This window comes from Harpia harpyja, chromosome 12 (assembly GCF_026419915.1).
Source record: "Harpia harpyja isolate bHarHar1 chromosome 12, bHarHar1 primary haplotype, whole genome shotgun sequence".
Lineage (NCBI taxonomy): Eukaryota > Metazoa > Chordata > Aves > Accipitriformes > Accipitridae > Harpia > Harpia harpyja.
Genome location: NC_068951.1, coordinates 18,208,803 through 18,234,132, shown reverse-complemented (window position 1 = coordinate 18,234,132; position 25,330 = coordinate 18,208,803). Strand labels below are relative to the sequence as shown.

At 43.7% G+C, this 25,330-nt stretch overlaps 1 protein-coding gene across 7 annotated transcripts in view; it reads right to left on the bottom strand.

The window, feature by feature from the left end:
• Positions 1–3,356: 3,356 nt before the first annotated feature.
• Positions 3,357–25,330, bottom strand: part of DGKD (diacylglycerol kinase delta) — a 70,126-nt gene continuing 48,152 nt past the window's right edge. For 4 of the 7 annotated variants that reach the window (XM_052804782.1, XM_052804775.1, XM_052804776.1 and 1 more), the window contains 21 exons: positions 23,206–23,314; positions 22,301–22,440; positions 21,471–21,555; positions 20,823–20,917; positions 20,624–20,723; positions 20,198–20,471; positions 18,169–18,330; positions 17,262–17,390; positions 16,178–16,274; positions 15,132–15,242; positions 14,269–14,365; positions 13,384–13,491; positions 12,679–12,792; positions 12,136–12,270; positions 9,059–9,210; positions 8,158–8,269; positions 7,899–7,991; positions 7,403–7,522; positions 6,945–7,062; positions 5,563–5,693; positions 3,357–4,405 (listed from right to left, as the gene is read on the bottom strand). In XM_052804782.1, the coding sequence (XP_052660742.1) occupies positions 4,316–4,405; positions 5,563–5,693; positions 6,945–7,062; positions 7,403–7,522; positions 7,899–7,991; positions 8,158–8,269; positions 9,059–9,210; positions 12,136–12,270; positions 12,679–12,792; positions 13,384–13,491; positions 14,269–14,365; positions 15,132–15,242; positions 16,178–16,274; positions 17,262–17,390; positions 18,169–18,330; positions 20,198–20,471; positions 20,624–20,723; positions 20,823–20,917; positions 21,471–21,555; positions 22,301–22,440; positions 23,206–23,314 (2,572 nt within the window). In that variant the 3' untranslated portion in view covers positions 3,357–4,315. Of the gene's footprint in view, positions 4,406–5,562; positions 5,694–6,944; positions 7,063–7,402; positions 7,523–7,898; positions 7,992–8,157; positions 8,270–9,058; positions 9,211–12,135; positions 12,271–12,678; positions 12,793–13,383; positions 13,492–14,268; positions 14,366–15,131; positions 15,243–16,177; positions 16,275–17,261; positions 17,391–18,168; positions 18,331–20,197; positions 20,472–20,623; positions 20,724–20,822; positions 20,918–21,470; positions 21,556–22,300; positions 22,441–23,205; positions 23,315–25,330 lie in introns of those variants that run through there. The other 3 variants (XM_052804777.1, XM_052804781.1, XM_052804779.1) reach the window with 3 other exon arrangements.

Genomic DNA, 25,330 nt, shown 5'->3' with positions numbered 1-25,330 from the left:
ACTCCGCTCTAAGGAACAGCTCTGAACTTCTGATGCAATTCTGGATAAAGGCATTTTATCACAGCACAGATTTTAATTAGCTGGTTCCCACCAGATGGGCACTGCAGCCCCCTCACACAATGAAATCAGTAAAAGAGAATCTTTACTGGAAGCTCAGAAACATGTTTACTTTATATACAAGAAAAACTTATTTACAACAATCAACAGTAAACTATGTACAAAAAAAATACAAGAGACATTTCCATGGTAATCACTGTATAAATTAACATAATAAATAGCAGGGAAGCAGGTCCCATTCTTAAGGCACAAAACCTTCTTCCCAAGACTGCACAGGGATTCAGTTGCTTCCCTATGCTTTTGACAGGATCACAGGAATGGCGGGGAGACCCCTGAGGAACAACAATCGGTGGACGATGATATAGACAAGCAGTCACTGCTGACAGTTGTAGAAAAACATCTTTTTTCATCCTTTCCTTTTTTTTTTTGCTTTTTACAGTACACACACCTTAAGATACAAAATATTTCATGTAAACAGTCTTTCTTTAAATCACATAGATAGTATGCACATTTTTAAATAATACTAAAACAATGAACAAAGCTTTCCATATGATTTGGGTGCAGAAACATTCCCAGGACTGGCACTGAAGGCCTCGGCAGAGCTGGAGGCTCCCGGGTGCCCAGCTCTTGTGTGGCCTGGCCAGGCCGGCACCTCCGGGCACCAAGCGGCACAGCTCCCCTCTGCTGCAAAGAGCAGGCTCCTGCTGCAGCGGGGGGACACCTGCTCTCAGCACTAAGATCCCACAAGCAAAACCAGAAAGACTGCATTAGTGCTAATAGCCCTCCCAAAGGTAGCCCAGAGCAGGACGCCACTGATAGCTGCTTCACGGGCCAAACCTCCCTCGAGCCTCCATTGCATGCACTCCCACTGAACCAAAACATCCTAACACAGCGTACATTATCTCCGGAATCTGCCATTAAAGTTAAATATCCAGGGCAGTGCCAGAATGTGAGACAATGTACTGAAACCTCTTCCTAGCAGAAGAAACCGTAAGCCTAGCTCACTGCAGACACTGCCCCAGCATCACTGCCAAGGGTGAGGGATGATAAACAGAAGGTGCCACACAGCTTTCACATGAGTAGCATTTTTTAAGAGACTAAACGTATGCGTGATATGTGCAGTTCTAGCTTCTCTCAAGCTGGTGTTTTACCTGAGACTGCAGGAGAGTCTCTTTTTTGGCAAAGCAGCAGGTTTTTTTACTAATTGTCTTTCCTGCGTTTCTCTCCCACAAAAAAATATCAGATGCCAGAAGAGGAACTTGGAATAACGTAGCCAGAAGTTCAGCCTGGCTCCCTACTTTGCAGATAGCTCCCACTGACGTTTGACACAAACTGTCCTCATTTAGTCACAAAATCTCTGCAACAGAAATTTGCATTATTCCCAGTGAGACACACAGAGCTATGAGCCTTTTAATTAGATATAAACGTTAATAGATATTCAAAGGCACTCAGGTTAAATGTAGATTGATCCAATTTTCTAGCTCTTAAAAGAAGGTAGAACTCCCTCCCTGCCTCCAGTAAGCAACAGACAGGAATATACTGGCTATGAACCCTTTGATAAAATGTGCACATACACAAAAAGGATCTGAACCCCTCAATATGACATATCATAAAAGAAATGAACATTGGTCTGTGCAGGCATCATCGCTCATAGCAGATGGCTAATGGCCATCAAGCCTCTACAGATCTGGCACAAATTAAGGAACATGCCTGAATCCATAAACTCTTTGGATTCCCCTGTTACTCTGAGCAGGAAGAGTAGAGAGGAGCTGCTTCTATTGAGGCAAGAATTTAACCCCCCAGGAATTATGCAAGCAAGGCAAGTGCATATTGTTTATGCATTTTTAACCATGAGGTTGCCTGGAGAAACTTCACAGCAAGAACAGCTTCTTCACCATGTACAGGAACAAACACAGATCTCGCCTCTTCTTCAGAGTTATCACCTGCCTTGTGCTCCCTGCTGCTCTCTCCTCAGCAGGCACACTAATGTCCTAACCATGCAACACTCCTGGGGACAGGCAGTGGGCTGCACCTTACTGTCACCAGTGAGCATGGCTGCATCCTGGAGCTCTCCTTAGTGGAGGTTTCTCCTCATTCTCATGCAGACGCTACTCTGTGCCTCAACAAGCAAGCGGGAGAACACAGTATGTCTACAATTCTTACTCATCTGATACCTCAGGAATTCAATACAGTGGCAGGGGGGCTGTACTGATAAAGAAAAAATGTCGCTACACAAGCAATTGCCAATGTATAGATAGCAGAAACAAATTCAGAGCAAAGCTGAACATATTTCTTCCTCAGTCCCCGCAGTATTTATAAGAGAAATTTTGCTAGCTGGATCAAGCATGTTTAGTCTTCTGTTAACTTCTCATAAGCAAACCCTGTCACTTGCTAGGCCGAGAGGAAACGTGGGTGAATGACAACTAGTTAAAGACAGACAGAGTCAGAATAATCCTTGGTGAAATCTTAAAGAATGCAATGGAGTTTGCACAACATGAAATCAGCCCATAACCTTTTCAAGCTGACAAGTCTTTACATAAAATAACTTGACTGACTGTTGCTAGACTAGAGAGCTGATGTCAATTTGATAAAATCCTTACAAATAACAAAGAAGAATGATGTCCTCAGGAAATTATCTTTTATGCCACTGTATATGAGGCCATTTTTCTGTCTGCAGCCATAGCCAGACAGGTGCCACTCTGTAATAATAAAAAAATAAATACATACAAAATGACAAAGTAATTAAAAATTCCTGCTGTTTCTCCAGCTTTATAGCACTGAACGTTCCCAAATTCCCTTCGCAGTGATAAACATGGCAATACAACTATGCATGCTGGTCTTCGGGCTTTAACAGTCACCTGACTGAGGTCAGGCAATACAGTGGAAATTTGAAGGCCATCTAGGAACTCTGATTCAGAGGCACTAATTTTTCCTTGCTCCACTGCTGGTGGTACCAAAGGCAATTTACCAACATACTCCAGTTTTCATTACGATGCTCATCCGCTCAGTAACAATCCTCCTTCTCTCAGTGCCCTTATAGAAGCCCTGATGTTTGACAGCACACGATAGCTCTCTCAGGGGTACAACCCAGGAGGGCTGAGCCACCCTAAGCTTTTGGTATCCACCTTGGAGTGAAGAAGCAAGGCAGCAAGAGAGAGTAGTAAGGTGGAAAAGCCACTAGAACCAAGACAGGTGAAAAGATGCAAGTACTACACATAAATCATATCTTTTGTGACAGAAATAGTTTTCTGCACTGCAAGTTGAAGTAAAGAAACAGCTCTGTTGCCTGTGGCCATGAAGGTGGCCACTCCTGGCCATTGCCAGTCATGCTGCTCCCCTGACCAAGACAGAGCAAATTGCTCCGCATCTCATTCCATTTTACATTACATTTCTCACACAGCCCAAACAGCTAGTTAGCATTCCTCTCCCTTTCATCTGGTCTCCTGAAGATGAATTCAGAAGGGAGAATGTCAGAGCTGATCTCCTGTAATCTTCTGGCTCTCCAGAATTTTGTCTTTTCTTACTGCCAGGAATTTCTGAACAATTGTTTGTGATGCCTGAAAACCTAAAGGTTGTACCATTGCCACTGGCTGGAAGAGGCCCAGCAGAAGACCCTGCAAACTGGTGCAAACCGCTGTTTGAAATACATGCATTGTTTGTTGCAAGGCATAAGTGAGTGAGAATCACTGGGTATTCATCAGCAAGAGGTCTGTACTGGCTTTGAATTTCTGATGCAAACCACATGCAACTACAGGTGGATGAAAAAGGGATTAGTAAAACACAAGGACAAGCTTTGTCCCACTTAAATGCTCTAAAATACAGGTGTGACACACAGATGAGCAGAGAAGTTTGGGGTCTGAAAAGACTGTCAGATGCTCCTGAACTAAGACTGGCCAATATATTTTTTGCCCTGAATAATTCTAACGTGATGAAGTTATCCAGTAAAGGTAGCTTTGTTGCAATTCTCAGGAGTCCTGCACTGTCACTGGAACCAGAACTTCCCACATCGGAGGACATGGTTCTTCAAATAGCAAGTGAGTTCTCTTCTGGGCGGCTCTGCCTGACCGCAGATAAGGTGCCTCTCTACTGGATGCAGCCGTACCCCACAGGAAGAAAGGTAGCACCATGCTTGGTTGATATGAGCTCTGAACAGCTACAATTTGGCTGTTCAGTAGAGACAGTTGTGAGCACATCTGCTCTGTGAGGTGACTGCTGTGCAGTTAGGGGGAATGGTAGACACAGGCTGTAAAAACAGAGGCTAAACCTCGCTGGCAGGAGTACTCCGGCTCAGCTCCTTGATCCCGTGCAGTATCCTCTTCATGTGACCCACTTTGGTCACACCCAGGTCCTGGAAGAAAAGAGAAAACCTTACCTTAGGAGAAAGGCGGGGGGAAATTCCAGGTGGCCAAGCAATGGTTATGAACTAGTCAGCCAGTTACACAGAGAGGAGGAAACCAAGCAGAAAGATTACAAACCTGATTGTTATATATGGAACCTCAAACCATGTGTCAAAAAGCTATCACAGCATGACAAGGTAATGAACACAGAGCAGGCACAGAGTAATGGAGAGAAACAACTGCAGACCATTAGCCAGAAACGCAAATTGCTTTGACTGTTAAAGGCTGAAGCAAGCGAACAGAGGGAGCATATAGATCTCAAGGACCTAAGCTAGTAGCCAAAACATGCAGGAAGAACCAACCAGTCACATCAAATAAATGTGTGAACACTTGTGTACCATGCAACAAAACACACCCTGTAGCTGGATGGCATGCAGAGCAATCAGCTACACAGATTACAGCAAACCTCAGAACAGGAAGATGGTCAAAATCACAAATGAAGATCCAAGAGCATTCAACAAATGCCATGCACTACTTTACAACAAAGTATTTTTCTGCTATATGCAAGTCACCAGAATGATGACCCAAGTCTCTTGCAAAGAACCACCACTTTCAATTTTTCTCTGTAGAGAAAGCATCTCCTGGTGAGGAGATGAACAGTAGTGCAATGTGGTTACCAAGCACTATTTAAAAAGATTCTCTCCATCTAGCGGCCTCACCAAAGACCAAAATATTTTTTTTTCTTGCAACAAAGGAGTGCGATGATCTATTTGTCCAGTCACTACAACATAAGAACCAAATTTTCCCAATCACAGCATGTTCTGCAAAGATGGTAGTATGGTAGCTGAGAAGTTGAAAACTTCCATTCCATCATTAAAATCAGAGACTCTCAAGAGCACTATCTGCAATCTGCATGCTGGACTGTATTATATCTCCAGGAAGCTGCAGCAGAGTTGGGCAGCTGGTCCCTCAACTAGCTGTTCTACCTCCCTGCTATTAAAAATCAGGTGACCTGAAATGGTGAGAAAATAAAACGAGGCCACAATGAACCGGTTCATCTTGCCAAGGAACGTGGAACGAACAGCAGGCAGACCACTTCCAAGCACATTCAGCACAGAAGGTCATGCAGATGCAGCTGGCTATTTTCATGAGCCGATCATGAAAGTACCTTGAGGTCCCTCCGTTCGAGTTGCAGGAGCTCAGAGCCCCGGACGTCATGCCGGATGAAGATATCCTTATACTCACAAAGACTGAGATGCTCAAGCCAGGCCGCAACCTCCTCCGTTCCCCAGAGGTGAACTGTTAGAGATCGAAAAGCAGGAGTGCATTGAGTACCCAGAACCCCAGAAGACAGCAAGAGATGAGGACACCATCAGCACTCAGTGCCAGAGAAGGAGGGTAAGCAGTACCACAGCCTCAAACCAAGGGGAGGGGAAGGACTGGTAGCATGACCTACAGTCTCAAACAACGGAGGTAGGGCAGAGAAAGGTAAGAGCTGTTCTCTTAAGCAGAGGCTAGCTGCAGTAAAGCCAGGAGGAAGTGCATGTTTGTTTTGATGGGACTGGATGTGCTTTTTAAAGTTTACCCCCATGTTTAAGAAGAGTAAGTTCATTGATACTCCTCTGCTTACAAAACAACAGATTCATAAAATACATCATGAAGAATCAAGCACAGATTAGTTTGCTATTATGTACAAGCACTTGTGCTCAGCAACCAAAATGGCAACCTCTCTCCCCCAGGTCTGAGGGAGAGAGGAAGAGTTTAGACTTCCACCTTCTTGCACAGCCTCTAAATAAGAGAATAATAAAGATCCCAAGTTCTGGGAGGCAATGAGCAAGCACCTGCGTATCAGACAGAAGGAGACCGTACCCACAACTCCATGGCAGAGGACAGGACCCAGGAGCCCACAGAACAGGTAGTACTTCTGAATTTTAGAAGAAAGTCTTCGTAAGGAGAGTATAAACCAAAAATCAACTAACCCAATTGGAGAGAAAGTATCTTGAATGGCAATTTGTTGATTCATGAACAGTTTTTATCTACTGACCAGTAGGATTAAAGGTCAGGGTGCACCTGTGGTGATGCTGATCCCCAGCCAATTAGACATGAAACTTGATTAAAGCCTGAGGGTGAATCAATGAAAAAAACATCATTAACCATATCACAGAGAATTAGCAGTGAAAAGACTGGAGTTATGCGGACTTGGGCCCCACAGTCATTTTAATACCTAAAATGCCCCAAATCCTCAAATTCACTTCACTAAGCACCCCTTAAAATATCCCTGAAAATGTCTGGATGTAGGCAGAATGTTTCAGAGGGTACTTCCTGTTTCTGCTCAGGAACATTTGTGTAGTACTGGGGGATCAGGGCTTAGACAGAACGGAGCAATAAGCTACTTTGCCATATGAAAAAGACAGAATAGACCTCCAAGAAAATGCAGATGCACATGAAACAGAAGAAGGAGAGAACATGAGAGGAAACAGACAGAGAACAGGTAGTGGTGTGACCACACTGGTGTGACAAAGAGACACGATGAATGAGCAGACTTGGTACCCGGCAATCCCATGGTACTATGAGTCTCCTTATTTTTGTTGTTCTTCTCCTTTTTAAACTTGGTCACCAGCCGGAATTTGCCACTGCGGCTGCGTTTAGAATAATCCAGCATCTGGCTCTGTAAGAACAAAAAGGGAGTATCAGGCAAACAGTCATAAATTGATTGGAACAGACCAAGAGCAACAAGTACTGTCAAGCTCAGGTCCATGACCTTGTAAGAGAGGAAAAAAAAATTCTGAACTCATTCCGATCAAGACAGGAAAGGAAACAGAGAAAGTTGATCCCATGTCAGTCAAGGGACCTTAGCAGGAAATTACTTTCTTTAGCCCTAGGGAGTCAAGTTTCCTTCTTAATGATTTTTTTCTCACATCAGTTGTATATTCACAGGAAGTCAAACACTCACAGTCAACTAGTGAAAAAGAGAACAGCTAGGGAAATACAGCCTTGGTCCTCCTCACCTCCTCATCACAGGGCTCCATAAGCTGCCACAGCCATGGGATGTCTGCCAGTTTCCTCAGCTGGAGGTCCATGTCTGCCAGGGCTGCTTGGAGCTGCTCCTTCTGTGGAGGATCTAATTGCTGGATCAGAAATGGAAGCAAAGCAGAGTTATAAGTCATATGGTGGAACACATAGTCACGCCCTTGCCTTGAAATTCCTAGCTAACAAAGCAGTTCCTCCTTTTAAAAGGAAATGCACAGCAGGCACTCTGCCCAGACATTACCAAGTTAACAATTTTCAACTTTTCTGAGCTCCAAACTCCACACAAGCTAGCTTGACTGCTCATCATGCCTACGTAGCAACACCATCCTAATTCCTGGATGACTAACATTTAAACTGACTTATTACAAAGACAAAGAAGACCGAGACCAGCAAAATATTGCTTGCCAAGGCAACAGTAGGAGAGGAGAGGAGAGAAAGTGAGAGGCTGCTTTACTCCTGCTTTGTGCTTCTTACCAGCGCCATCTTGCCTGCCAGCAGCAGCTCTGTCTCATTATGCAGGGCTTTGACATTATTCACCATCTCTACAACAAGGCTGCAGTTCAGACCCTGCAGGGAAGCAATTCATGCGCAAATTAAGCCTGGAAATGCAGAGGTCTGAGCAGTCAAAAGGAAGAAGTCTTAGACAAGCAAGGCCTACTTTTGGTCAATGAGAAAGGAAAACCAAGAGCTGTGGAACAAGGACAAAATGGGAGATGCCAAGTGAGTGAAGTACCTCTGTAGACTTGGATTTAGCGTAGACTTTGTCCATAGACTTGGAGCTGGCATTGACAGCATGGGCAAGCTCCTGTTCCATGTCCTGATAGGATTGGGCTATTTCCCGAATGCTAAAGAGAGAATTACAGATTGCATCAGCATATGCTCGAAGCAGAAGATCTTTTCTGACTGGGTATCTCCTTTTAATACCCATCTGAGTGACAAGAGCAGGGATAAAGCATGGGAGGGGCACAGCCTCTGGCAAAGCAGGGCAATTCTCCCTGCTGTAGTGAGCATGCATAGGCAAAGCAAGGCAGATTTGACATGCACAACTCCAAGTGCATATTCAATTCTGCACACAAGTTGGGATCAGTTTGAAATACAACCTAGACATTTTAGTATGGCCATAGTGATGTGAAAGGCAGCTGCACGTATGGCAGTTTAATTAACACTTCTCTGATGTGAGTCTGGGAATTTTCTCTCAGAGGCCTAGACCAAAGAGCTGAATGTCCAACTGAAGGATGAGCAGATGAGCATACAGTGACTTTTTCCAGAAATCTCTGCTGGGCATCACGGTTACAAGAACCCAACCTGTCATCTGAGCTCCTAGAAAGGCCTTTGTTTAATTTCTGATAAAAATCATTGGTATTCAAAGATAACGGGTTCTTTCAGGATTAAAGGATCCATATTTTCTCATGAAAGTAACATTTTTTGTTCACAATGACCTAAGAAAGTTTATTCAACTTCAGTCCTCATGTAGTTGGGACAGTGCATAATGAACGATGCTACTACCCCCAGTGACATGGACCAGCACTGCAGAAGGTAAGAGTGAACAGACACATCTCCAGGAACAGGGAGTAGGACAAGAATTTCAGGCACCAAAGGATGGCTCCATTCACCAAAAGCAAACTGAGTCCCACCTGTGGATCAGAGCACCTGCAGCTTGACCAAACTGGTTGATCTGGGTTGATTCTTCTTCGGACATGATCTCTGGTTGCAGAGAGAAAGAGGAGGGTCGGGACAATTCACACTTCTGTTTGTCCTCCCAGGACTTCAGGGTGCTCTCAAATGCCTAAAAACACAGCAAACATACCATAAGATACTTGCAAAACTCCTATTTAAAAAAAAAAAAAAAAAAAAAAAAAGGCTGTGTCTATGCCTGTAAAACATGTAGATCTGGTATAGACACTTTTCATTGCAGGACCCAGTTGTTCAGCTGCTGCTAACTTTGCTAACTAGCTGTCTGGGGTGAAGTTTTCCATGCCACATGCTTGCCTTGGCTTAATTTTTGCCTAAGCCTAGTTTTAGTCAAAATTGCTAGGCCAATTCTGAGGGCCAGAGTAGCAAAGTCCACCAATTCCCTACTGGTGGCAGCCTTTTCTTTGAGTAGCTATATTGCCTCTACACTTCAGTATTACTGTGACATCTCAGAGCTGGAAATTAAAACTGTTCAAACCTCCTCCTTACCTGGAAATAAACTGGGCTTCCCCAGTAACTGGTGGGACAAGCAGCTGAACTCAGAGCTAGGACCTGTCCCACTTGCACCCTTATTGATATTCCTGCTGGCATCAGCTAGTGGTACAGGAAGAAGCAAAACATCCAATACAGAAGGATCAAAACTGGATATGGTGAGAATGAAAACTGACACACAAAGCCTCGAGGCAAGGGCAAACGGATCAATGAGTGCAAGAAATGGCAAGAGAGAAGGTCAGACAAGGGAAGGGACTATGGGAGGGGAAGACTGAAATAGGAAAGATAATTCAGAGAAGAAGATGAGGATAACAAGCAGGGGTGTGAAGCTTTCATGGAAAAAAAAATAAAAATCAGCATTTGGGGAGCCAGAAAAGCAAAGGAGATTGACTGTGATGAGTGGATGGGAAAGGGGAAGAAAATGGTAGTCATGGATCCTGGGCCTGGGCAGTTAAATGAGGTAAGTACAGACTAGGTAAGGAGCACAGGACTAAGGGTAGAGAGAGGAGACAGACGGATCAGAAAAGCCAGTGTCCACTAGAACACAACTGCCTTTGGGAATGACCCAAGGTTCTGGGGACACGCCATTCTCCTGTGTCTGCAAATACCTGCGAAGCCCTGTGGTAAAGCATTCCCTTCCCCTACCGCTCCTCATACAGGACAAAACCAGGCTGTTGGCACAGTGCAAGCTACCTGCTGATCTCAACCTTGCTAATGATTCTTCAGTGGTCCAGATGAGGTCACATGAGGGAATTTGAGTTTTTCCATCTTCAGTTTAGGAAACTAAATATCCCAAATCACATTTGAAAAATGCTACCAAAGGTACAGGGTCACAGACATGAAGAGAGGACCCCACTTCATCACTTCATCTACTGCATAGGACAGATTTGCTCTGTGAAGGATGGGGTGTGCAACAATGATCAAAGGACAGCAGGAAAAATAAGGATAAGCCCACAGTCAAGACAAAAGGTGAATGTTGCTCTGCAAAACTGGAACCTCTTCCTCAGCGGCAATTCCATGCCTGCAAAACCATGTTTGCAGGCAACGAGGAGTGGGATGGCACCATCATAACCATGGCTTCAGATAGCCCAACACACAGCATGCTCACTAGGGACTTGTGTGTCCTCTCTACCTCTTGTGCTTCACTCCAACTTTCCCACCATACCCACACATAGGTTGCCTCTCCTTTTCTCCCTCCCACCATCACAGCAGGAATCCTGCTCCCCCTTGCTCTCCTGTGCTATCTCCTTCAGTCACTCCCCCTCCAAGTCTCAGTGTGACACTGCAGAAGCTCTCTTACCCTCCAGGAAAGGCTGTGTCACTATTCCTGCCTCCTCCTCTCCACAACATTTGCATCAAGGGGTGACAGGACAAGGGGTAATGGTTTTAAACTAAAAGAGGGTAGATTCAGACTAGATATAAGGAAGAACTTTTTTACAGTGAGGGTGGTGAAACACTGGAACAGGTTGCCCAGAGAGGCTATAGATGCCCCATCCCTGGAAACATTCAAGGTGAGGTTGGACAGGGCTCTGAGCAACCTGATCTGGTTGAAGGTGTCCCTGCTCATTGCAGGAGAGTTGGACTAGATGACCTTTAAAGGTCCCTTCCAACCCAAACCATTCTATGATTCTATGATCCACACCCACTGTTCTTTCCCAGCTCAAGGGGTCTTGGGTATTTCCCTGTCCTACCATGACAGGGGCTTTGTACGCCCACCTTTGCTTTCTTTTCATACCATCATACTTGTAACTTCCTGCCAGGCAATGTGCCCCAGCCCTGTATCAGGCTGCTTTCCATTTTCCCTCTTCATTGTTTTCTCTTTTCTTGTTATTAAGCAGGTGAGTCCTTTGCAGAGGACTTCAATTTGCTCTGGAAGCTGGGTAAAGGGGCGTTATGCTGCAAAATATTAAGAGCTGCTATCAACCAGACTGTTAATGCATGGACAGTTACAGAGTTGAGAGGAACCATAAAGCCTGTTTGCAGCACAGCAAGCCCTTCATCCTTTCCTTTGGCTTACCACCATTTAGTAATACAGTAAAACAGCAAGGATGCTTCCTTATGTGCTGGTACTTATCAGATGTATTTGAAAATTATGAGATGAGACAGACACACACTGCTGAACAAGGCATAAGACACTGCTCTACTTTGTCAATGAGGTATAAGCCACATATTGAACAATAATGAGAAATCAAAATATTGAACAGCTGAATCTATACAATCCACAGCACTCAGTGAGGCATGCATCCTGTGGGAAAAACAGCATGCAAGTGTGTTAAGAAATGCTGACACAAGGCACCTATAAAAGAAAGCAAAATAAGCTTGCATAAACAACCTTATTTATGTGATTTCCCAAGTGGTGAATACAAGTTTAATGATGTTCCTTCAAAAAAGTTTTATGGTGTGTAGCAAAATATGCTTCTTGCATTCACAAAGATAAGCTTTCATGTGTGGCCGTTGCCACGCTCTCCAGGAGTATGTGACATCAAAACATGTATGTACTACATAGTGTATGCAAGGCTGCTCTTACCCTGTCTCGGGTGAGGGTCTGTGCTCTGTTCTTATGAACAATCCAAATGTAACCCGGAGGCTGGATCCAGGCTTCTCCATCCACTTGCACGGGAACTCCCTCTTCTCCCAGGATTGCTATCTTCACCGTCCGACACTGCAAGAAGTGATTGCATCAGAGAAGCTCTAAAATATTGGGTTTTCCAAAAGCATGAGACATTCACTTTCTTTCCAAAGCACTTCCCCGGGTACTGTAGCTTTGTACTAGAGGCACACGTGCCTGGGTGGCAGGGCACGCCTCGCCCTCGTGCAGCTGGGACCATTTGCTGTGTCTTTGGACTACAAATCTGTATTTGAATTGCTGGTCTAACTCCTACCACAATGCACACCAGCAAACATTTCCATGCCCAAATTGCCCCTGGACATGCTCATTTTCATCCCTGGTGGATGCTCTTTCCTTGCTCAAGAGAGAGCACAAAGGAGGGCTTTACTGACTGAAATTGGCATAAATATCACAAACTGGAGATGGGGGAGGCAAGAAGAGCCTCACAAAAGCAATTGATACCTGTGCAATCCGGTGATGCTGTAGGTTTATCACTCGTGACACTGCCATCTGCATGCTACCAAACACTGCTACCACCTCCAAAATCTTGTCATCAAAGGAGGGGGCTGTAAATGTCTAGCCAGGTACAAGGGAGAGAGAATTCAGTTGACATACAGCTCTGTTGGAGAGCTTCTTGGTGAAGATTTGGGGGTCGGCTTTCAATTATGCTTTTTAATCTGTATAAAATTAACAACAAGGCCAGAAGATGAAGATTTGCCATGAGCTAGGAGGGAGACAAAGGAGCCTTGATATTCCCACTGTGCTTCCAATGGCAGCTAACACAAAGGTTGTACGCTACAATGCAATAATTATTCTTGTAAGAGTAGGCACTTTTTCATCTCAAATAACATGTTTCTGACTGGATCTAACTCCCTTTGTCTTCAAGGGGCTTTACTTCTCAGGCAGCCTGAGGGTAGAAGGTCAATCTAAAGCACTTCCCAGAAGTCCAAAAGCTCAGGACAGCATCTCTATTTTTTCTGAATTGCTACAGACTGCTTGGGTGCAAAGCTGCTGAAGACCAGACTTCAGTATCCTATCCACTTCACAGAGAAAGTACATGCAGACAAGCCCCCTGCCCTCTTCTTCCAAGCACTATTCTCAGGGGCTATGACTTCAAAAGCAACAGTAACTAAAACCATTTCCTGGATTGCCTTAGAGAATACTCACATCATCTTCCTTGGTTCCCCCCCAGAAGTTGGTGCCTCCTGCGTAGCTGGGAATGTTGAGTACGGCAATTCCCTGGAGACTGGGCAAAGGGATTGGCCTCCCATCGCACTGTACAGAAAAGAAAGCAACATTACTCTCAGCACAGCAGGAGAAAGCCCCTCCTGCCAGAGTACATCCTCTAAGAACAAAAACCACCCTGCACAGCTTAGTAATAAACTAAGTCAGGTTTCTTCCAGTTTATTCTTGACCTAATGGAGTAGAATGTATCCATTTGCATCTCATCAACCACTGCTCCTCTGGCAGAGGGCAGTTTTGGAGGGATACTGGTGCTTTTTTTCCCCAAACAGGAATAGGGCACACCTGAAAGGCTTTGCAAAGCCTCTTGGTTTATTCCTCCAGAAAGGGGAATAAAACTTCTGAAACACCTACACAGTCTGTTGTGATGAGGGTCTCCTCCTACAAGCTACCTGTTTATGTTGTATGTGGCCCATACAAGAATATTTCTTTTCCAGTTTGATGCGCATTAGAGCGGAGTTAGATTAAGAGCTTTCCACTGCACCTACTATCTAAAATGTGGTGTTCACATGAGATATCACGTATAACATAACAATCTTATTTATGCCGAATACTGAGCTGGGGACAGCCAATACTTTCCAGCAGGATGACACTTCCCTTACAGGCTGAGAACACAAGTTATCTTCCAGAACCAGAAAAAGCCACTTTTAGCTAGCTCAGGGTGAGATGCAGCAAGTACATTGTATCAGGCAGGCAAGTGAAACACCCTAATATCACCAAATAGAATCACCATGTCAAAGTCAAAGTGTCTGAAGTAGATGCAATTAGGCATCCCGGTTTTAGCAACAGAAGAGCATGCTAATTCCTCACCTCCAGCAAGACTTTCTGCTCCAGGTTTTTATATGTTCTGTGTAGCAGCTCCTTGGTCCCCAATACTCCGTACCACATCATGTTTTTAGTACGACTTCTAAGGGTGAAAATCAAAAGAGAAAAGGTTAGCACAGGCATTTACGTTTTCACTTCGAAGGAAAAAAAAACCCCACATTGAAATGGTACCCCCTACGTCCTAAAACACAGAGGTCCTTTGCTTCCAAAAGGGGAAAGCACTCAAAATGGTCATGGCTTGCGCTAGGAAACTATTTACCTTTAAATGTCAGGTAGGAATTGAAGATGATTGAGTAACACACACTACCAGAAATATACACAGATTCCCCTGGCACAGAACTTGTCAATCTTACACACCAGGACATCAACAGAGTTTTGGTGTATTAGCTCAAGCATAGCAAATGTATCAATTCCAGGCTACACAAAGCATCCTGTAGTTGCCCCGGTATTCAGAACGCCAAAACCTGTGGTTTATATTAAGTTAGGATCAAGGTCAAAATCAGCCTCCATGGCATTTAGAGCTGAGATGCGCTTCTCATAGCTAAACAGCTAGCCCACGAGAAAAATTTGTGAGATCATGAAGTAAATAGAACCAATGCACTAAATCCACACCCACGTAGCTACTCAAAGATCTTATACTAGCCACAACAGCATAATGAATCAGTAATAAATCAGTAACTTATCTCCTCCATCGTGATTTCAAGCCTTGAAGGAGGATTATGCAGACAAGATTGGCAATGTACCTATTCAGCACACTTGTACGCAATTGGCTTCAAAACCGCACAGAAACATAAAGTGGTTTCAGTCACTTCTGGCAGTATTCAAAGGTCAGCCAAAGCCAAACCCACCTGCATTTCTCTGGGTGCTCATCACGTTTGTTGTTGAAATCCAAAGAAATCTTTGCATCCAGTCCAATTCCAAAGTAATTATTCATGACACACTTCTCTGTGTAACATTCACTGCCGAACAAAAGAACAAAACTCCCATTCCTAAGTCTACATACTGTTTGGTATACATCTTTCATGCTCCCTCTGGCCACCTCATAATTCTTTTGCATAAAAAGGTGAAGAACAAGAAGGGTGTATGCCAACGTGCTCTGATAAGCACTGCTGGGAACTGCCTAAAAGCCACAAGGATAACCATAAAAGTAGCTACTGATGAGCAAAGGTCCCTAGCCTGCAGCCTCTGTCTGTAAGACTTCACAGCCACAAGATTTGCAGCAGAATTCTCCCCTTGCCACAGATACATACTCAGAAGCCTACACTTAATTTACAAAGGGCTATGATGCTGGTCACTGGCGTTGTGTAAAAGGTCTCACAAAACATTAGCAATGCTAATTGCTTATATATATAGATACACACATAGATATATATAAGGTGTTACCTACAGAGCGCCTGACAAATGACCTTGAAAGTGTCAGCTACTCATCTCAGGGGCACTGAACCGCATGAAAAAAACTTAAAAGTCTGTATCATTGGATTTTTACTGTTAAACAGTTTAGTAGAAACAGCCTGAGAAAGTCTTCACATCATATTTCCCAACTGCCTCCCCTGTTGGGCCCTGCCTATGACCCTTCTCAGGCCTCCATGCTGTAAGGGTAGTGATTCCCCCACAGGTTTCTGTCTAACTGGAAGCCAGAGTCATCTGAGTCTAGGGAGAAGACTGATCTAGATTTCATTCTCACCTAAAACCTAAAAATCTTCTACCAGGAGTCAGATGTGTCACTGCACGTGTAACTACATAAGCTAATCCTCACGGGCACCCTATGTAAATTCATTTACATAACTCTGGGCTGCTACAGTCCATTATTCAGCTCCATAAACTAATCTGCTTCTCTGCTGAGGTCCATTTGGCAACGCCCACTCCCTCCCTTCAACCTCCTGGGCATACTCACAGATTTTCAGGCTCAGGGTTAAAGGGATCAGCATGGATCAACAATCGGCTGATGACAGAGCTCCCAGGCAAAGAACCAGACATGCCGGCACGGATATCTGTAGGAAAATTGACCACAGGGAAGACTGTTTAATAACAAGCGGAAAGCAGGTAACTTCAATCTCAGGAACAAGACAACAGGGCATAATATATTAACTCTTATCATTCAGTGTGGAAAGCAAATAGCAATAGCACTTTCTTCCACTCCAGAAGGCTTAGCTCTCTTGATAAGGAGAAGGGTTTCTGGGGCTGCCTGCAGGGTTTTTGATTGACAGGGTATCGCCTAAGGCCCCCAACACAGTTGTACAGACACATGGAAATGGGAAATAGGAGTGTATTCACTGTAGTAGCTTTTTTGTTCCAAGGTGAGACATGCAATGTCCTTGCTTCAATGAGTAGAGAGAGAAGAGTAGGGCTGAAGTTATTCTCTGTTGCTCAAGAATTACTGCCTCCTGCTTCTTAAATTATTAGCTGGTGACCCACAAACAGTAGCTTTCTCAGAGGGAAAGGAAATTACTTGCTTCCAGAAGAAACAATTTGAACAAGTAATTTGCGGGGAGAGATGGAAGGACAGCACCACGGTGATGGGGAGAAGTTGCTACACAAGATGTGGGAGGTGGGAATTCTGCTGGGTCTGTGCACCTCCAGTGACTTCAGCCTACACATGAAGGGACTGCTGCTCGCCGTCTATGGCTGCCACTCTTCAGAAATCTCTCTCAGCAGCATTGTATCAGCCTTCTCAAGGTTACTTTGAGCTCACTATCTCCTTGTAATTGGCATCTAAATTCTGCCACTGCACAGCGTTAATAAAAATCTGTGTCTAGGTCTCAGCTACAAACTGGAAACTATTACATCTCCCTCCAAGTCTCCACTTTTCAGCCCTAGTGAAAAGTTATCCACAAAGGGATTTCTCTCCAAGTGGACCCAGCACAAAAGGACATCAGGCAGGACAATTTCATGTTTCCATGTGGAGACTGCAGCCCGCACTGCTGTCACCCACACTCCAGTTGGCTGCCTCAATGGGAAGCGGTGGGTGTTACACTTACTCGGGTAGAGGATTTTTGTGTTCAGCATTGGCAAGTTGTCCCGGTTTCCTGTCTGGGGAGGAAGAGATGCAGAGCTGCCCAGTGACAAACTTCCTTTGTTTATTAGTCTTTCACAAGGAGACTTGGACACTGTAAAACACAACACAAACATGGCTATTGACAAACATAATGCTATGATTCAGACCAGCACATAGCAGCACAGCCCAAACAGCAAGACTGGGTTAGGAATCACTCAACAGCAAAAGACTCTAGCCACCATTGTACAAAGAGTCAACAGAACCAGTCATTAAGAGACAGAGATGTGGCATATGTGCAGCCAGAAAAGCTCACAGATTGGAGGTACCAAAACGCCACATGCAAATATCAGAAATGGAGATGAGAAAAAGCTGGTGCCTGCAGCACAACAGACAGGGTATTTGGCTTGCAGTCAATACTCATCTAAGTTCCAAATATATTTGCAGTGGTCAGGGATCTCTAATAAATTACTCACATAACACAGTTTTCAAAGCAAACTGGCTTCCATTCTCTGTCATCTGCAAAGGATGGCAGGGGCTTACAATGTCATCAGGTAGATGACATGAAAAATGCTCAAGACCGTCCTTGTCCAAGCACTGAAAGCCAAGAAAACCCGGATTACTGGCTAAGGTGCAATAAAATTTCTAAATCCTAGGCTCCATATGCTAAGATCATGGACCAGCCACCAGAGATGTAGCGAAAAGTGGGGTGTGTAATGCACACACTAGAGCATAGAAATGTGCAAGGCCTGGCATCTGAAGAGCAATCATTCAAAAATTAGAGAAAAACAGAACTTAGAAGGTAATACACGTAACACCTCCCTCACTTTTTACAACTAACAGAATTGTAATTCGCAGACAAGATCTGCATGGTGGCAGCCCTCGAGCAGTACCTTTCCGCTGGCTTCTCCCCTTGGACGCTCCATAGCTGCTGCTGTGTGATGACTGCAGGGAGATTTTATCCTCGTTCCTCAGCTCCTTGCCCTCTTCAGAGGCTGAGAGACTAAGGAGGAAGCCCTCTTGCTCCTGGGTCTGGGCATTCTGCTCATCTACAGCTGTACGGAGAGAGAAAGTAGGTGAGTGCCTCACAGCTCTTCTAGCAAGGAACAACTCCCACTGATGTAAATAACAATAGGATGGGACTCTAAAGGCCCTGATTCCTTAAAAGAAAAAACAGGAATAACAAAAAGCTTTCCTCTATCATTTGTCTCAACCAAGCTCTGCTCTGGAGAGGTTTTGGAACTGGGCTTGCTTAGGTTCCTGTTTTCTTTGCTGAGCTCTTTAGCAGTGAGGCTCTAAATAAAGCGTCCACCTTTAATGCTACAGGTACTCAGGCTTCCTGCAATGTCAACTGTGCTACAGGTGATGGGATTCCATTTATTTGCATTTAGATGTTGCCAGAAATTCTAAACAGACGAACATTAAATGATAAATGTAATGAATTTTCTGTTTGCTTAATCTGTACTGGGGCAATAGGATAAGCCACTTGAAAACAGCATTTACATATAATTGGGAAGAAGAAAATAGCAGTTGGTAAAAACCAATACAAACAAGGGAAAGAATCAGATTACATACTTCCGAAGAGGAAAAACAGCTTGGAGAACTTGAAAAAATACATTTGAAACGTAACTGGATTTTGCCCAAGAGCTGGTAAGAATTCAATGCTAGCATGTTACCTGAAGAAATGAAAACTCCTTTGCATGTTATCAATAGGCCTTCCTCCCCAGCAACCCCTCACAGGGCACAGCTCTGTGAACAGCCCTGAGCTGACCTACCACCTCACTGCATCTGCAGGGGGATGACCCGCCCTTCTTTCAGTCTCTTCCCATCCCTTGTGCTGACTCTGGAGTTCATCAAAACTATCCACAAGGCAATCCAACCCACTAGTCCAGCAGAAATATAAACTCTTCTGCTGGATTAAGTAAATTGGTTGGGCTCCAAAAGAACTCCAACAAACATCAAATTGGCATAAAGTAAGCAGCAACAAAGGGGGGCAGCAGTGAGGTCAAGACCTCTACTTCACCAGAAGCAGGCTGTTTGCTCAACTTCCATCACCTCATATAACTTCACCCTCAGGACAGGTTTTATACAATACTGCAGTGCTGGAAATCCAAGCAACATTGCAATGATCTGTGACTGACTACACCGTTGTTCATAGTGCACGTTTAGGTGTGCACAGACATCACACCTGCAACTTCAATGCTTTTATCTCCAGTAATAAGGTGTTAAGTACTTCCTTTGGTCTAAGTTAAAACACTGAGTTTATGACTAACATCTGGGAGATGCCTTTTGAAGGAAATGAAGCTTCGAGCTATGGGTGTGAGTAGCTGGAGAGAGATAAGGGTCAAGATGTGAAGAGGGTCACCTGCCTAGGAAGTTAACATCTGAAAAGAACTGATTTGCATCAGGGTGTAGTATTATAATGTTTTCCCAGCAACAAAGCTAGTTTAAGAAATTCCTGAACTCTCTTACAGTTGTACCACCGCACTGTTTTGCTGGGCTCTACTATAAAGAGATTTCTGAAACAATCCAAGTTAAAATACTTAAAATACTTTCTTCTCAAGTATTTTCAGATCTGGTTTAGAGCAAGGCCGCACAAACAGTTGCGCTGACACAATTGTGGTATAGGTGGGGACAGACAGGAAATGCAAATGAACAGAGTGTGGGAGGATAGTAACTTCCTAAACCAGCCCTACAGGAGAGAACACACCTTGAACTTCAGGCTCATTTACCAAGCAATGTTTCAAACAGGTGGGCTTGGCAGAGGTGATACTGAAACTAAATAGCCAGGCTTACTGAATAGCTTCTCTAGCTCAGGAAAGCTGTTTTTTTATAAAGAACCCTACTCCCCTCTGGAATAAGGGAAATTTATACTTCTTAAGAGCCTGTAGCAAGTCACAAGCAGGACTCCTAACAGGTTACCTTTTTCTGCATGCTCTATTATCTGACGAATGGCTTTTTTCAAGCTGTTGGCTCTCAACATGAGTTGTTCTCGGGGACGAAATATCTGGGGCCTTGCTGTACATGATGAGCCCACCGACCGGTCGCTAGAAGAATCACAAGCACTGCCTGACCCATCACCATCTTCAGTTTCCTCTGCAATGGTGGGAGGAGGGTTTGGCAGAGATGAAGATGCTTGAGATTCGTCATTCAGTGTCTTCAGTAATGAGTCCAGCTTCTCTTTCAGGACAGAGCACTACAAGACGAAGAACATCTGAGTAGAACTAACAGTAGACTGTGTAGCTCATTCTTTTAGTGCTTGCTGAACTGCTGCTGTCCTAATTCTCTGAAAACAGAGCAGTTTTTCCACTTCAGAAGTAGAAACCCAAACAATTTTTCCAATTTTACCTTCCTGGCCATGACCTCTGATTCCTCTGAGCTTTCCGTTGCCTTTTCATAGGCTTTCCCTACTCGAGCCACAAAATCCTTCACTGTCTCACAGAGCACCCTAGGCAAAGAAGGTAGTGAAAACAAAGTCATGCAAGGATTGTCTCAGGATTTTCACCGTGCAACTTTCACTTAGAGCAGTTGTCCTTTAAGTACTCACTTGGCTGAGGAGATGACCACTGAGTGTTGGTCAGAAGTCAAAATTTTGGACAAATGAGCAGCCACAGAGTCTTCATAGAAGAGAATCTTCTGCACCTGGTGACAGTCAGAAACAAGCCACTGGGGTGCTGCTTCCCAACATTACAACACATGCTGTATATCTCTGGGTCCCCAGAGAGCATCTGTCATTCTACAGGTTCTTTTTGCCCTGGAAAAGTTCTGTGGTCCAGGGCTCAGTCACTCATTAAAGACCTGAATCTGATGAAGAAACTAATTCTGAACTTAGAAATCATGATCAGCGCAGTTCTTAGAATCTCCGATCAACTGTGGATCTAAAACTGTTTTTTTATGACTGCTATGCAGCTTTCCACAATTTCAATAACTTGATGTTATGACAGCAAGTAAAAGTCAATCATTTCCTCTCTGTCCTGTTCCAAAGCATCTTCTTCTCATCCCTCATTATGGTTGTGGACTCTGGTAACCCAACCTCCATAATACTCATTGACTTAAAGCCCCAGATCTTTGTAGCTTCTGCTACACCCAAGTCATGGCTCAGGACTGCTCCATTTGAGCTCAACCACTGCCTCCTATCTCATCTGTTCTGAGGCTATTGCTCCCAGTCCCCTGCCCTCTGCATCTCGCAAGGTACCTCAGAATCCTCACTGAAATCTTCAGTGACTGTGGAAGTGGAGGCCTGGCGAGGGAGTTTGGTTTCATACACCATGATGCTCCACCTGTTGAAAAGGAGGCATCATACTTGTCACTACAAGGCAGATGATTTCGTCCTTTATCCAAAGGACGTAACAGGTTAGAACCTCAAAGCAGAACAAATTGCACTTTGGCAGGGGCATGACTGCTGTAAGGAAGCCACAGAGTTGCAACGGAACTGCAGAGGAGCTGAACTGGGGGAAAAGAGAAGGACGACACTATAAACAAGTATCCTACAGCACAAGGAACTTCTCTGTACTTCTTCCCTCTCTCTCTCAGAAATTCTACAGGGATTACTTGATTCAACATAACAGATACCAAGACGCAACTCTAAAGACAAGAAGCATTTTTAAATGTACAAAGATATATAGGTAATATCAATACTAGGGGTAAAGATGTCCATTTCTGCATTCAGCTTTCATTTCTAAGCCAAACTCAAGATAAATTGGTTCAAATTTACCAAGAAAAAGATTAGCTTAAAAACAGAAATCATGACTGCAAGGCTGACAAATTCAATTGACGAGAACTCTGGACACAAGAGAGGACACTGGACATCAGACAATTTCACTCATTACTATTCTGCAGCACTGACATAGAAAGTCAGACTACTTTTTGCTGCTAAAGGGTGACAGAGGATTATCAAAGAATAAACATTAACTGGCATTAGTAAGAAGTCCAGCAGCTGGGCAGAATCAAGAACTGCCCAGTTCTCCTGGAAGGATATTTTCACACAACTCTTGAGCGGGAAGGATGTTAGTGATGGTTACTCACCTGTCCAGCATTTTGGTACTGGCCCTCTCCAGCTTCTCCAGGATCTGCGGGAGCTGGGTATCATCATCACAAGCAGACCCCCAGCCTAACACACGGGCAAGGTCATTCCCTGTTCCCAAAGGCAGCACTCCCAGCTGGCACTGCATTAGAGAAAAGGAAACCAAAACTGATATTCAAATGGGAAAACACAAGCCACAAACAGCCACAAGTAACACGACTGATTCCTTACACAGACTAGTCTTTGAGAAACAGCTAGTCCCAGGGTGAGGAGAAAGTAATTGGATGGGGAAAACAGCCAGAAGAGCATGGAAGTAAGGAAAAATTTCCTCTACTTTTAAGTTAATTGAGAAAAGAGCTACCATCTCGAGGAGCACCTTGCTAAAACTAACCCCTTCTACAGATGTATTTATTTAACCATCAGGTGGTGCTATTGCTTTTTATGTAAAATTAGTATAGCCATCTCCAAGACAAAATGGAAACTAATTAAACACTGTATGATGCCTTGACTCCAATGAAGTTTCTGTCTATCCCAAGACTCAGAAACTATGCCATGAGAATTAAAGGGAATAGATGAGGAGCATAACCTTTGTGGAACTCCCAGTTTTCTAACTGCAGCCCTTTCTAAGCACAATTCTCTGCTGGCAATGGAGCAGGAGTGACGCAGAGCTACTCCAAAAGCTGGATCTTGTAAGAGGGAGTTGTGGAGGAGCACTGGAGATAGGAATAATGAGTTAGTCTAGTACTGCTTCTTGCAGAAAACTACTGCAAGAACACTGCTGTGGTAAGCTTTCAGTGGCTTCAGTCCTGGGGCAAACTACATCTGTATGATCAAAGAAAGTCCTCTTCAACCCATGCTCTTGTTATTACTTCATTCTTTCATCCAACAAAGCTCTTTGGGCAGGTACCTGCTTGTGAAGATTGAGGCTATCAATTTCGGAGAGAACCCAGCCAACACTTCCGTCCCCACCACACACTAGAATCCGGAAAGTGTCAAATTTCTGGAATAAGCGTAAACTACGGAGAAGGAAAAGAAAAAAGCAAGAGGGAAGAACAATCAGCTGTTGCAGAAAGAAATTATAAACAATTGAATCTAGGTAATAAACACAACAGACTTGCTTAAAGTAGGCTCTGATTTTGCAATGAATACAGGCCCCTGTCAGACTACAGATGAATTAAAATGATTATAAATAAGGAATTATAAATACAGCTAAGCATTTTACAATGGCTATTCACTACAGAAGTAAGTCCCAGACATACTCCTCTCCTAAAGCAGGGCACTTTTGTCTGAACAGAAGAGGAAACAAGCATGTGATAGCTGATTATTCATTGAATTAATTGAAACATTTGATGTGTTCAGCCTAACACTAGTTACTTGTCACTGTTTGGAGTGCTCTGATGTCACTGCCTTCGCACTCAAGGCCAGACCAATTAAAGCAAAGCTTGAAGAGTGGGAACTTTATGCAGTCATTCAGTAAGCAGAAAACTGTAAGAGGACATAAAGCCTCACAAGCTTTAGTCCTTCTTCTGGGAAAGCAACATAAATCAATGCTCTGGCACCTTGTCTGTCTTGCTGATGAGTTGTTTGCCTGCTTGCAAGACAAGTGTGAATTTCTCTATTCACCTCTTCTGGAATACTAACGACAACCTATTCTTAAGCTGTTTGAAATCGTGCTTCTTAGTGAACATCTTCCAGAGCTACTGCCTGCTTTTATTTTCATTTTGTACATATTTACTTTTTTATTATTACCTAAACAGTATTTGCTATAGCACATGAAAATCCCTGTTTCTTCAAGCATTGTTGACACATAAAAAATGGCTAATCAGAAATGACATCATCTTATGGTACAGTTTGACTGGCACCAGCTGAGAATATTTAAATTATCAAGAAGCAGCCTTTACCCTGTACCATCATTTCCTTTTTAAGGAAGCATATAAAAGCAGCTGTTTTAGAAGTGTGTACCACAGCTTGAGAAAATAATTGATTCCCTCCCTTCCCTTCTGTCCTGCTTAAAAGCACAATTCCTCTCTACAGTCAGTCCAACTGGGGAGGCGAAGAAGAAAAACATTTAATTTTAGAAGTTTTCAGTAAATTATTTATCAGCCAAACACATCCCCTGGACAGCACGCTGCAGTTTTAAAGGCCAGTGTTTTGCAATGCACTATGGCAAGAAACCGCAATAGTTCTTAGGAGAGCAGAACCTAATGGTCACTCATCTGACAGTGGACACTCCCAGATTTAGCACCCTTCATCTACAGGTCTTAGTGATAGACTTTGAGTCACATTTAGAAAAATATGAAGGAAATTCACCTTGTGTGGACTCTTATTATAAAAAGCACCCATTCATGACAAAAGTTACTGAAATACAATGCAACAGAGAAACATTTGGAAGGGGGCAAACTAGAGACCAAACTTTTTTTTTAAACAGAATCGCAGAAATACACTAAAGGAATTTATTCCACAGCACTCACTTTTTTTTTATCCATAGATATTCTAGTCTAATATGGTAAACAAGCCTGAAACATCATCTAGATCCCAGGGCAGAACTAACTTTACCAAAAGCACTCATAAAAGGTGTTTTTCCCAATATCACCATAAAATCATTAAGGGATGGAAATTTCACATACTTCCCAGGTAAGTTATTTCTGGATAAATCTCAATTTGACAATATTCATTTGCTACCTATGACATTTGTCTGTTCACCTGATTTAACTGAAGTTAATTCTTGTTAACAGTACATCAGGATGCCTGTTACAAGTCTGTTTGCTGACAAGTTTTCTGGATGCAAGCTTTCCATGCTTGGTTGTCTTCCAGTGAAGTGTTTCTGGAATCCCCCCAAAACCCCTCAAGCTGTCCTGCTGTTACTGATGAATGGCAATAATAACCTTTTTCAACAACATTTTTGGTTTTAGCTAATCAATAACACTAAACACAGAGAGGGTAAAGCCCCTCCAAACTTCCTATGTGTTCAGCCTTCTCTGAGGAATAGGTTCCTTGTTATATTTGAGGATGAGCTTATAATCAATCACCCG